At 39.0% G+C, this 14,448-nt stretch overlaps 1 protein-coding gene across 3 annotated transcripts in view; it reads right to left on the bottom strand.

The window, feature by feature from the left end:
- Window positions 1-992: 992 nt before the first annotated feature.
- DGKE (diacylglycerol kinase epsilon) overlaps window positions 993-14,448 on the bottom strand; it is a 38,512-nt gene continuing 25,056 nt past the window's right edge. For all 3 annotated transcript variants that reach the window (XM_007526694.3, XM_060203784.1, XM_060203785.1), the window contains 4 exons: window positions 13,263-13,334; window positions 9,791-9,918; window positions 9,488-9,599; window positions 993-8,369 (listed from right to left, as the gene is read on the bottom strand). In XM_007526694.3, the coding sequence (XP_007526756.1) occupies window positions 8,190-8,369; window positions 9,488-9,599; window positions 9,791-9,918; window positions 13,263-13,334 (492 nt within the window). In that variant the 3' untranslated portion in view covers window positions 993-8,189. The remainder of the gene's footprint in view (window positions 8,370-9,487; window positions 9,600-9,790; window positions 9,919-13,262; window positions 13,335-14,448) is intronic.

Genomic DNA, 14,448 nt, shown 5'->3' with positions numbered 1-14,448 from the left:
TAAGCAGAGCCTCCTAAGTATGTTTGACACTGGGTTTCTCAGTGAAATTGTCAGGTCATCTGATTAAGAGTGACCTGGGTCAAGAAGCCAGGACACTCTAAACTTGTATGAGACAATAACAAATAACTAATTTATTTGTTGGGCTCATTTAAGCAGATCAAACTGGAGAAATTGCTAAGCAGAGGCCAAAACTGAAGTAATGAGACCAATGTTTTTATGAGCCACTATCACCTAACCATATAAAATGTCCTTGCTTATTGTAGGACTTTTGATAGATCAAGAAGCACTTTTGCCTGGATAATGTTAACAGAACAAGGAGAACAACCTAATTTTCAAGTTTCCCCTTTTCAAGACTGTGTGTTAGTCACCAATAAGTAATGGGAATTCCCTAGATTACAATTTTTTTGTCTGCTAACCGAATTCTGCTGACATTCTTCTACAATGATGAGGTAGCTCCAGGCAGCCTTGCTGATACTGAGGAGTATCTTAGGCCTAACATCAGTAATACAGATAGATATTTTGAAAATCTTTTTTTAATATTTATTTATTCCCTTTTGTTGCCTTTTTTTCTTAATTGTTGTAGTTATTGTTGTTGATGTCCTTGTTGTTGGATAGGACATCAACAGAGAGAAATGGCAAGAGGAGGGGAAGACAGAGGGGGAAAGAAAGACACCTGCAGACCTGCTTTATCGATTGTGAAGCGACTCCCCTGCAGGTGGGGAGCCAGGGGCTTGAACCAGGATCTTATGCCGGTTCTTGCACTTTGTACCACCTGCGCTTAACATGCTGTGCTACCGCCCGACTCCCCAGTGATACATGTATTTATAGCTCCTAGATGACTAATTTTCTGCAGATGACTAAGTAAAATAGTCTTATTTATGCCCTGTGAACTTTTAAAATTTCTTTCTCCACAATCTGGAAATGTAGCTTTTTTGAAAATTGAAAGCCTCAGGTGGTGACTACATGGATAAGAATGAAAGATATAACTTAAATAAACTTATACAAATTTGTTTTTATACATGACTAAGACTGAAAACATGACAAACAGCTCAAGTGCTTTAGTATTTAACAATAATGTCTTTAAAATAGCCATATGTGTCATATTCCAAGCAACAACCATGTTCTCTAAATTATTCTTTTCATCAAAAAAATAGGTCTCTGAATACGTAAAAAATTAAGCAGGTGGCAGTCTTTACAGTAGTGGCTTTCAAACCCTTAACAATAGTAAAAAAAATATTCTAAATGAGGAAGTATTTTATCTTGACTCCCCCAGCATGGGGCTATACTGATAGAAGTCTTCTTCTTCTAGCGTTTGCCCTTCTTCCGTAGCCAGTCAACAGCGTCAGGTTGAGCCTGATGTAAAGTTTCGAGACCTCCTTTGAATCTGGAGAGGTGGCAGTCGTTGACTATGTGGGTCATAGTCTGTCTGTAGCCGCAGGGGCAGTTCGGGTCGTCTCTGGCTCCCCAGCGATGGAACATAGCGGCGCACGGACCATGGCCTGTTCGATAGAAGTGAGGAAGCAGGAGTCCCTAGGGGAACCATGACTCCAGTCAGTTCTCTGATTCCATGAACCATAGTCCAAGATCTGTGACTCTATTAAAAATCCCAAGGCTGCCATCTTTTATGTAAGACACATCAATTTGGATAATATACAAACAGGGTTTTCATATAGTTCCTTTTTTTTTTGCTTCCTGTTGCTGGGCCTTGGTGCTGACACTATGAATCCACCGCTTACGGCAGCTTATATATATATATTTTTCCTTTTTATAGGACAGGACAAAGAGAAACTGAGAAGAGAGGAGGAGATAGAGAGAGGGGGAGAGAACGACAGACATGTGCCTACCTGCTCCACCGGTTGTGAAGCGTTTCCCTCTGAAGGTGGGGAGTGGAGGCTTGAACCTGGTCATTTCGCCTGTCCTTCCACATAGCAGCACAAGTTTAACCCAGTGTGCCACCGCCCAGCTCCCCTTATAGTTCCTTCAGAAGAAGAATTTGAGAGGAAGAAAGCAATTAGTAAAGGAAAGATAATTGTAGTATTCAACTAATTCAATTATACTGCATGGCTTCCAGTCAGCAAACACCCTGGGAGAGCTTGTGAGGTACAGACTGGTAGCTCTGGGGATGAGGATTTAGCATAATGGCTCTGCAAAAAGCCTTTCATGGCTGAGGCACCTCCTAGTTCAGTAAAGGTTCAGTTCCAGGAGTCCCCCGTAGCACAGGTGGTGCAAAGCACAAGGACCAGGTGGCGCAAAGCACAAGGACCTGCATAAGGATCCCAGCTGGAGGCCTGGCTCCCACCTGCGGGGGAGACACTTCACAAGCAGTGAAGCAGGTCTGCAGGTGTCTATCTTTCTCTCTCCCTGTCTTCCCTTCCTCTCTCCATTTCTCTCTGTCCTATCCAACATCATCATCAATAATAACTACAAAAAAAAAAAAAAAGTTCAGTCCCAAATACCACCATAAACCAGAGCTAAGCAGTGTTCTGGAAACAAACTCCATTCCAACTAACCAAACAGAAAATACAGCTTCGACACGCCAGTGTTTATCAGGTGATCCTGATGCTGCAGTCTACACACCATGTCTGAGAAGCAGGAGAGAGGCTTTAAGAAGTAGATTTTTTTCTTTTAAAATTTCTAGATTTTTAAAAATAAATCTACCTACACTCCATTGTCCTAAACTGCAATAAAGCAAACCCACACCAAATTATTACTCATTCTATCAATCTTTTCAGGCAACTAAGTACAAAGTACTTGGATCCACATGAATCTGTAAATTACTATAACCTTTAAAGTTTTCTAGTTAGTGCAAATTTAAATCAAAATGTATTATTAAATACGATTTGACTTTATATGACAAATGCAAACTATTTTTGACATGCTGGTTCTCATTTTTACAACACAAAGTTTCTGAGTCACAGTGTATTTTACAGTTGTCAAGTAGGCAGACATTATAAAAAGCAAGTACTACACATTTTTGACAAACTATACAAAAATAAAAATAAATAATTTTGACTATAAAATTTTTTATAAACATGAGTTTCGTTAAGACGTCACAACTAATTGTTGCAGAAAATCTGAAACACATTTAAGGTTATGTAATCTTATTGGAAAGCCTGTATTTAAAAACACAAACCAGTATGACTTCTATTAAACAACAAACACACTGAAAATTATTATTGTCTATTCATAGCATCTGTAAGAGCTGCTGGGTATTCAGTATTTTTTTAAGTCACTAAACTTTACAAGTAGTTAGGCAGGAATATATTAGAACAGTAAAATGAGAGCAATCTGAAAACAGACATGGAGATTAAGCATTGTGTAATTTCTTCCTGAGAATGTAGCAATTACTATTTTTTTTTCTTTTTAAAATGCAACAGAATGGATCAACAATGGTAGAGAATGTTCCATCCTCCGAAGGGATGCTGGACAACATACTCTATGCTACACAAGAGGAAGATGGGTCCTGATATTGGGGCAGCTTGAACATTCCTACTTATGACCACAGAATGTGAGCTCAGATCTACAGGGATGCAGAGGTCACATAGGCTCCTAAGCTGAATATGGGCCCCAGATCACAAATCGATGGGGTATATAATCAACAATATTTCTACATCTTTCCCATATTTGGGAGCCACTCTCTTCCCTGATCCAGCTTTCTGGTCCTTTTCCCAGCCATGACATCATCTCCCCAGACAATAGTTAGCATCCACCTGCATATCAGATTTCAGGCTCAGGCAAAACAAAACAAAACAAAACAACACTAGTATAGCCACAGGCCCTTTGGAATATAATTAAAATATGCCTGAGCTATCTACAAAATGGAGGACTCCCCCAATTCTTCATCTGCACTATTCCAGCCTTTAGGTCTATGATTGGTCAACAATTTGTTTGGCTTTGTATGTTAACTCTCTTTACAATCACCAGGTGCCAGATGCTAGCATGATGCCGACCAAGTCAGACTTACCTGGACTGACAACCCTACCAATGTGTCCTGGAACTTTGCTTCCCTAGAGCCCTTCCCCACTAGGGAAAGAGACAGGCTGGGAGTATGGATCGACCTGTCAACGCCCATGTTCATCGGGGAAGCAATTACAGAAGTCAGACCTTCATTCTTCTGCATCCCACAAGGACCATGGGTCCATATTCCCAGAGGGTTAAAGAATAGGAAAGCTATCAGGGGAGGGGATGGGATGCAGAGTTCTGGTGAAGTTGTACCCCTCTTATCCTATCCTTTAGTCAATGTTTCCTTTTTTTTTTTTTTTTAAAAAAAAGTATTTTTTCTTTTGTTGCTGTTTTTTTGTTGTTGTAGTTATTATTGTTGTCGCCGTTGTTAGGACAGAGAGAAATGGAGAGAAGAGGGGAAGACAGAGAGGGGGAGAGAAAGATGGACACCTGCAGACCTGCTTCACCGCCTGTGAAGTGACTCCCCTACAGGTGGGGAGCCGGGGCTCGAACTGGGATACTTAGGCCGGTCCTTGCGCTTTACGCCACATGCACTTAACCCACTGTGCTACTGCCCGACTCCCTAATGTTTCCTTTTTATAAATAAAATATTAAAATAAAATGCAACATAAAAATAGTGTGGAAAATTACTTTTTATAAAGAGAACCCCCAGTAACATAAACATTGCTACCCTAATGCAAACATGTGCTGTAAATTGTCTTTACTACAGAGTCATTTAAAGTCTGGATAGATGTGCTGAACAAAATAAGTAAAATTTTGCCAAAATATGCTAGTTCATGATGTGGTACTCTGAGCTAACTTTCCTAAATAAAAACTTAAGTCTGAATAAAGAGGGAAACAAAAATTACATGAAAGACCTTGGGGGAAAATTAATATCACTAGATTATGATAAAAGTAACACCATTTTGTTTAAATAAAAGAGTATCAGGGCTAGAGAAATAATGGCCTACCAAGTAGTGTGCATGCACAGACTCGAGCCTGGCACCACTTAGGAGGTCTTATGCACTGGAGGAAGCTCCATTATTGTGTTGCCTCTCCTTATCTCTGTTTCTCTGAATGTCAAAGGTGACCCAGAATGGTGAAGCTGCACATGTGTACACACACTCTATAGACAAATATCTTCTAAATACAAAGTAACATTCTGGTTAGTTTTTTTTAAGTTATTTTTTTTCTTTAACTTTATTTTATTTGATAGGACAGAGATGAATTTAGAGGGAAGAGGGAGATAGGGAGGGACAGAGTCCGAGAGACAGAGACACCTGCAGGCCTGCTCCACCACTTGTGAAGACTTCCTCCTGCAAGTGAGGACTGGGGGCCTGAACCTAGGTCTTTGCACACTGTAATGTGTGCACTTAACCAGGTACACCACCATCGTCGGTCCCTCATTCTGGTTAAACAATTAAACAAACAAACAACCAAGAACAACAATAAAAACCCATGAGTGGAAAGATAGTATAGTGGTTATGCAAAGACTTTTAAGACTGACGCTCCAAAGTCCCAGGTTCAATCCCCCACACCACCATAAGCCAGAGCTAAGCAGTGCTCTGGTTTTTCTCTCTCTGTACCCTTCTCTATGTATCTCTTTCTCTCATAAAAAAAAAAAAACAAAACCAAAAACCTCTAAACAAACAAAACCCAAACCTAGTTATTTTGATTATCTTTCTCTGCCTTTATCTCCCCGTCTTCTCTCAGTCTTATCTAATAATAATAAATTATAAAATAATCAGAGAGAAAAAAAAAGGAAAAAATGGCCACTGGAAGTGGTGGATTTGTAGTGCTGGCTCCGAGTCGTAGCAATAACCCTGGTGGCAATATAAAAGAAAATTTAATAATCCAAACTATTTACTTTTTTTTAAAATCAGAGTACTGCTCAGCTCCTGGGACTTTGGAACCTTAGGCATGAGAGTCTCTTTGCATAACCATTATGCTATCTACTCCCACCTTTACTTTGACTCTATAACTAGCATTATGAATTACAGATGAAATGTGACCTAATGCAGAGAGAATTTAACAATGTATTTATAGCTGTAACAACTGTGGCCATAAAGTAAACTTAATACATGATCAAGTCATCAAATAAGATCTATAAAACTCTTCCAATACTTCAGTAGGTTACCTACCATGAAATGTGTATGGAAAAAGTGTATGAAGTGAAAACAGGTTTGCTCACAAAACTTTCCAGTAGTAGAATTTAGCCATCTCCTGCTGCTATCTGGAAGAGGTTAATTTAAGCAAGAAAGTACCTCATATAATGTAATGACTATTGTGCATACTACTAAATTGTTCCTTCAAAACATAGCCTAGGCTTGAAGGTAGAAAATGAAAATTTTTGACAATCTGGATTACAGATTTACAATAGATACTTAAGGGGAGATACTGATTTTTTTTTGATACATTCTAATCCTTCACAGTTTTATGTTATGAATGCTCAAGTCAGCAAGGGAGTCAATAGTCTGACAAACAGGCTGAACGTTCAATGGGTGTGCAGGACCTGAGGGCACAAACAAGTTGGCCAACAATACAAGAGTGCCCTCTAATGGGAAACCATGAGACAAGCCTTTCAACAGTTTTTGGCAATTGAAAGACATACAGGAGTGTAATTTTATTACCCAAAAGTAGAGTACATGTATTTCCACTTGCCCTCTTTATCATTACTGTTATAAATATATATTTTTATTGCCACCAGGGTTATCACTGGGTTGCCGACACTATGAATCCACACACCTTGTTCTGTTTCACTGCTTATGAAGCCTTCCCCCTGGAAGGTGGGGAACAGAGGCCTGAACCTAGGTCCTTGCACACTGCAGTGTGTGTGCTTAACTGGGTGTGTCACCTTCCAGCCCCCACCATTTACCCTCTTTATAAAATATTGAAGAATATTTCTGAAGATTGAGAATGTCTGGATAATATATGTCAGGAATTATTAATAAAGTTTAAGCAATAAGCTACATTTTTAGCTTACAGACTTTATATGATCAATTTAACTTATTAAATAAGGTCATATCTTGTAAACACTAAACACAGATATACCACAATGAAGAAAATAAATAAGTAAAAAAATACATTTCCATCTTAAAATAAATACGATATAAACATTTTGCAGAGGTTTCTGTTTTTCCGTTAAGTGTTTTAGATATAAAATGTTATATCTAAAAAAAGTTGTATCTTAAATACTACCAGACCACTGAATTTTTTTTCTGAGTAATTAATGTGACTAGCAAATTATCTTCAGCACACTTAAAAACCCTGCTGACACCAACTGGATACTGGTCAAAAGTGAAGCTGCTCAAGCATTTAGCCTAGAAGCTATAACTTTCAGTCAAATGTACTGTGAATGTAATTTTTATCAGCTCTATGTGGTTCTGTTTTGGATATGCTTGGTCAAGATGCTGAATTTTGATGCAACAAACTAACCTGTTATAGCAATATTTCACCCTTATTATATTTTTCTATATGAAAAGGATGTACCAATTTCACTTGAATTTGAACACAGTGAAAAGACCAACATACTCAAACAACTTCCAGTAAACCATCCTTGTGCCTAAAGTTGGCCTAAGATAGGCAAGGCATAAAATAGGTTATAAGTAAGATGTTGAGTTTTGACATTAACATGGTCTCCCAAGCAACATCTAGGGGTCTAAAATACTCCTAAAGTAAAAACAAAAAATTTAAGTGCTATTTTTCTTTATGTTTTTCTTCTTTTTAGTTCCTGGAAATAGGTATTTATGGATTCACTAGGTGCTGCACTGTAGGAAATCTTGAAGAGGCATGCTGGTTTGATGCTACCTATCTCCTTTCAAGAAAACAAGTCAATTTTTAAAATCTATGGTGTCATCATATTAAAAATGAAGATGGAATGTTTTATATCCACATCTTACAGGATGTACAATGTATCCATCAAATGTGTTCTAGAAAAAGGGATGAGAACATGTACTTCAGAGAAGTCATATTCTTAAACATAAAGCCACAGAAAACTCTCACTTTCATGTAACCTCTGGGACTTTAAGTACTTTAAGTACAAGATCAAAGTGTTTTGCTGGGGAAAAACTGACATTTATAAAAACAAAGTTTGGCTGTTTCTGAATGCTATTTACATAAAGCTATGTTCATTATACTACTTGTGAACATAAGACTAAATAGCTGATAGAGAAGTTTCTACTTCTGGATGAATAGTTTCTGTTCACTTGTGAGTATTCTATATACAAAGTTTTCATTTCCTCATCCAGCTACTCAGCTTCCTTCAAGTCCTCTTGATCCGAAGTACTAGAGACGTCATCATCCGTTTGTTCCCCAGAGAAATATAACATCAATGCATGTGTCTTGTGAGTTATGGTGACAGTGCAAGGCCCTTGGGCCCATGGCTCCCCATCTACCTGCATTGGCATCATTGAGCACTTCAAAATCAGCTGGTATTGGGGACAAATAAGGAGAAAAAAAAGTTAGTCCCCAGTAAGTTCAGTAAAGTCTCCCTCAGTCCCCTTAATCCTCCTCTTAGCATTTTTTTAAGTATTCCATTCTTAGAAAATTAATCTGAATATATATTAATTTAGCAGTTGTTTAAAAGATTCTTTCCCAGTGACACAATTTCCTCCACTTGGCAGAAGGCAAATTTGCCTGTTTGCTGCCTATCCAACTTAAGTTCCTGGTACATAGGACGAGTAACAGTATGAACTATTAACCACTGCTTATGGAAAGCTACAGCATGTACATTTTCTTTTATTTATCAATGGCTTAGAAACAGACTGGGATGAGCAAGGAAAATAGTATATTGGTTATTTAAACACATGCCTGGCGACCAGGAGGGTAGCACACTGGGTTAAGCACACATATACCAAACGTAAGCACCTTGGCTCCCTACCTGGGGGTGGGGGTGGGGGTCACTCTGCAAAAGGTGAAGTAGGTCTGCAGGTGTCTATCTCTCTCTCCGTCTCTGTCTTCCCAATCTCTCTCAATTTCTGTCTATCCAACAACAACAATTATAACAAAAAAAAATGTAAAAGAGGTGGCCACCAGGAGCAGTGGATTCATGGAGCAAGCACCAAGCCTCAGTGATAAACCTGGAGGCAAAACAACAATAACCCTCCCCAAACAAACAAGCAAATAAATAAAAAACCTCAAACACATGCCTAAGGCTCCAAAGTCCCAAATTCAGTGAAAGAATACTCTGTCTCTCTAAAATATAAACAACACACACACACATACACACACACTCACTCACTTCCCAGCAACACTACAAAACAGAACTGAGCAGTGCTCTGGTCTTTCTCACATCTTTCTGTATCTCTCTTTCCTTAAAAAAAAAATAAAGGGCTGGAGAAATAGCATAATGGTTATGCAAATGACTCTCAGGCCTGAAGCTCTGAGGTCTCAGGTTCAATCCCTAGCACCACCATAAATCACAGCTGAGTAGCATTATGGTGTCTCTTTTTCATTAAAATAGATAAAAATTAAAAATAAATTAATAAAATATCTTATAAGAGAAAGACTGGGGCAAATTAACCAGTTATAGCAACATTTTACCTACCCTCACTGTATGTGCTTGTCCTATTCGATAAGGATTTGCCAGTTTCACTTGAATCTGAGCACAGTGGAAAGATCCATATACTCCAACAACTTCTAGTAAACCATCATCATGCCTAAAATTGGAAAAAGGAAATATGGATTACATGGTACTGGAAAATAAAACATATCACATCACAGTGATCACTTTCAAACATAAGTCATCTTGTTAATTGCTCCTATTAAAAACTGAGGAAAAATGTTAGACATCTATAAAGAAAACAATGACATAAAAGCCAAAACAAAACCACATCATAAACATACATACCTGGCTAGAGGGTAAGTTTCATCTCCCATCCCTTCCCACAGTCTGCAGCCACCGCCCCAGTATCCAATGTTCAGAACTATGATGCCTTCCAAATTAGGCAGTTCCACTCGCTCACCATCCAGTTCTAGCTTTAAAGAAATGCATAGTTAGTTACTACAGGGCACATTATTTCCAGACATACTCATTTAGAATCCATATCCAGGCTGGGGAGACAGCACAGTGGCTATGCAAAGGTTTTCATGCCTGAAGTTCTGAGCTTACTGGTTCAATCCCCAGCACCACTGTAAGTCAGAAGTAAGCTCTGGTTTAAAAAAAAAAAAAAGTTGACTTCTGTGCATGGTGATATGTGGTGACCATTTCACCCTTCTGAATGTTTCAACTCAATTTTCCTAGTCCCATTTGTTGAAAAGACTCTCCTTTTTTCACTTGATGTTTTGCACCCCCTTGCCAAATATTAGTTGTCCATGGGGGAGGAGAGATTCAGGTTTCATCTTTTTTTTTTTCCCATCTGTTTTTCAGTAGCACCCGACAATGATTTCTTTTCTTTTTTTTTTTTTTTTCTGAAATCTTCTTCCTTTACTTTCTGGGAGCTAGACTGCACTTCTGTGGATGTTTTCCTCAGTTTAGAGTTCTGCATCTTGCCTTGTGCTGGTGGCTTTCCTCATAGCTATGTACTCTTAACTAGCTAAAGCCCTTTTCTCTTACGCTACAGACTATGAAGGGCTGATTTAGTCACTCATAAACTGCTATATCTGTGCTGGCAGCTCTTTTTTCCTGAAAGTGAACTGGATCAGATCTGTACATCCAACTGCTCATAAAACAGTTTTAACTGGTTATGGTATCTAAAACTCCCATGTCTAAAACTAAGTTAAGTCTAAAACCCATCTCCCAATCTACTACTCAGGAAAGAATAGCATTGTCCCAACCATAGGTGTATTTTTAAAAAACTATTTATTAGACAGAGAAATTGAAAAAGGAAGGAGACAGAGAGAGAGAGAGAGAGAGAGAGAGAGAGAGAAACAGCACTGTTTCGCGGCTCATGAAGTTTTTCCCCTGCAGGTGGGGATCAGGGTCTTGAAACTGAGTCCTTGAGTAATGTAGCATGTATGCTCTACCAGGTGCACCACTGCAGGCCCACCAATCCCAAGTATTTAAGCTAGAAAGTTGAGTTAACTTTGACTTCTTTGCATCTACCCAGTACACTAAAAAAACTGGTGAAACCTCTAAATATTTTTCCTTCCTCATCATTCCAGTTTGTGCAATAATCTAGAACACTATCTTTTTCCCTAAGATGTTTCTTTCTTCTTCTTTTTTTTATACTTAACTTTTTTTTTTTTTTTTTTTTTTTGGCCTCCAGGGTTATCTCTGGGGCTCTGTGCCTGCACTACAAATCCATCCATTGCTCCTGGAGGCCATTTTTCCCGTTTTGTTGTCCAAGTTGTTGTTGCCATTATTCCTGTTGTTGCTGGATAGGAGAGAAAAACTGAAAGTGGAGAGAAAGACACCTGTAGACCTGCTTCACCGCCTGAGAAGTGATTCCCCTGCAGGTGGGGAGCCGGGGGGCTCGAATCAGGATCCTTATGCGGGTCCTTGTGCTTCAAACCAGGTGTGCTTAACCTGCTGTGCTACGAGCCCGGTCCCCTAACTGCTCTGTCTTTAGCTCTACTCAGTTTGGTATTTTTATTTTTATTTTTTTTAACCAGAGCACTACTCAGCTCTGGCTTATGGTGGTGCGGAGGATAGAACCTGGGATTTGTAAATGACAGTCTGTTTGCATAACCATTGTGCTATCTACCCCCCCCACTCTCTTTATTACTCATCTGTGATTTGGCTTCTGTGCATTTGTACAGCCTCAGCTCTCATTTTTTCTACTATAAACTATGTTCCAATTTGAACTGACTCAAATATGACAAGCTTTCTCTTGCCCCATGGCCTTTGCATATGCTGTTACTAGCATAGATGAATTTTTTATATCCTTCACTAACTCTTTTTATTTTCCTTCACTTACTTTCAGATTAGTTTGTCACCCCTTCCAGAAAGTGTTTCATGTAGTAATGACAATGACTTTGCTTGACATAGTTTCTTCAGTCTCTGGGTTATTTAAAAAATATATATTTGATAGAGACAGAGTGCTAAAGAGGAAAGAGAGAGGTACTTCATTACCCATGCAGTACTCCCCATGTGTGTGTGTTGGGGGAGGGGCAGGGGACTTGAACCCACTGCCTGGCCCCAGTATGAATTTTTTAAAAGTCAACACAAACTATGTCCTCATAGTTACTTTATTTATTTGGGACAGAGACAGAGAGAAATTGAGAAGGAATGGGGAAATACGTGCAGCACTGCTCCTTCACTCATAAAGCTTTCTCCTTGCAGGAAGAGACCAGGAGCTTAAACCTGGGTCCTGTGTATACTACTAACATGTGTATACTACTGGGTGTATACTAACTACTAACTACTGGGTGTATACTAACATGTGTATACTACTGGGTGTATACTAACTACTGGGTGTATACTAACATGTGTATACTACTGGGTGTGCCACCATCTGTCCCCAACCAGAAGAAAGGGGCCACAGCACTGAAGCTCAAACCTGGGCTCTTTATATGGCAGGTGAGCTATTTCACCAGCCCAGGGATACATTACTGTTGAGTTTAATGGGCCCCCTTTTCCTATTTTTTCTTCTTTTTTCTCTTCTTGCCACGAGGGTTATCGCTGGGTCTTAGCACTATGAACTCACCAATCCGATCCAGGTGGCCACTTTTTTTCCCTTTCTCTATTATACTTGACAGGACAAAGAGAAATTGAGAGGGGAGGAGAGATAGAGAGGGGGAAAAACACATGCAGACCTCTGTTTCACTGCTTGTGAAGTTTCCCCTGCAAGTGGGGGGTGAGGGCTCAAACCCAGGTCCTTGTGCATGGTAATAACCGGGTGTGCCACCACCTAGGCCCCTTTTCTTTTTTATATTTTATTTACTTTATTTTTGAGAGACATGCAGAGAGAGAGAAACACCAGAGCACTGCCCAGCTCTAGCTTAAAGTGGTGCAGGGGATTGAACCCGGGACTTCGGAGTCTCAGGCATGAGAGACTCTTTGCATAACCATTATGCCATCTATTCCTACCTGCTTCTTTTTTTGCTTCTTTTTAAAATTTTTTAAGCCACATTTAAAAAAAAAAATTTATTTATTTTCCCTTTTGTTGCCCTTGTTGTTTTATTGTTGTAGTCATTGTTGGATAGGGTAGAGAGAAATGGAGAGAGGTGGGGAAGACAGAGAGGGGGAGAGAAAGACACCTGCAGACCTGCTTCAACATCTGTGAAGCGACTCCCCTGCAGGTGGGGAGCCGGGCGTTCGAACCGGGATCTTTACACTGGTCAGTGTGCTTTGCGCCACGTGCACTTAACCTGCTGTGCTACTGCCCGACTCCCCTCCTTTTCTTTTTTACACCCAAAATGAAACTACTTTTAAAGCTTACCTCGACTTTTTTATTCAAATCTTTACATTCTTGTACTAAACAATCTTTGGTTCCATAGAATAGGTAAACAGCCTGTGAGAAACAGACAGAAAACGTTATTAAAGTAATCCAATATGGTTTTAAACATTAAGAAAAATACACTGATAAACAAACAAACAAACAAAAACCTCCTTGACCGACTATTAAAAAAAAAAGGCAACATTAAAAATTATTTTAATTGAGAAGGGGATGGTAGAGAGGGGAGCAAGAGATATTTCTTTCCAGTTTATATAAAAATGCATTTTATAAAGAAATACTATGAGTTAGAAAACTCTATCAATTTCTTTTTGCCTCTGGGGCTTCATTGCTCCAGGCTGACTTTTTCCCTTGACTTTAAACAAAACAAAACAAGAGCACTGCTCAGCTCATGGTGATGCAGGGGACTGAACCTGGGACTCTGGAGCCTAAGGCATGAGAGTCTGTTTGCATAACCATTATGCTATCTACCCTGTCCCCCAAGCTGATTTTTTCATACAGAGGCAGTGACTGGGAATATAGAGACAGAAAAAAACAGCACAGCATCAAAGCTTCCTTTAGTACGGTGGGGTCTGGGCTTGAACCTGTGTCATGCACATGACAAACCAAGCACAATAACCAAGTGGGCTATCTTGCTGACCAAGTGAATATTTTAAAACGACTTCTGAATACAGAAAGGATAATGAAGAGGTTAATTACGAACTGCAATATTTACTGCTTTAGTGATTATGTTAATAAAAAGAAACTATTTTCACATTTAAAATATGTGTAAAGAGAACCAGAAATAAAACTGCTGTGCAATCATTTTTCACATAATATTGCTCCATCATCAGAATCATTAAAAAAAAATTCACAACATAATTTCCATCACAGAAACATTATTGTACCAGAAACCTGAGCAATGATGTTAGTTAGAAACCATGGTAGAAGGTCCAGGAGGTATTGGTACATTGGTACATTGTTGAATTTTGAAGCACAATATTCTGACCCCTGGCATAGTAAATGCCATAGTGATATTTTGATTCATTCTCCTTACTCTCCTCCCAGTCCTGTTAAATCTTGTTTTGTATTTTTTTTTTTTGTTCATTTGTTTTTAAGCCACAATAAACAAGCTACTCCTTTCCTTACTTCATCTGTCTTTCAGAGTTTTTTCAAGGCAGTGGAATCTATT

The sequence above is a fragment of the Erinaceus europaeus genome, chromosome 12, assembly GCF_950295315.1.
Source record: "Erinaceus europaeus chromosome 12, mEriEur2.1, whole genome shotgun sequence".
NCBI classification, from domain to species: Eukaryota; Metazoa; Chordata; class Mammalia; order Eulipotyphla; family Erinaceidae; genus Erinaceus; species Erinaceus europaeus.
This window is presented reverse-complemented; position numbering and strand designations above follow the sequence as displayed.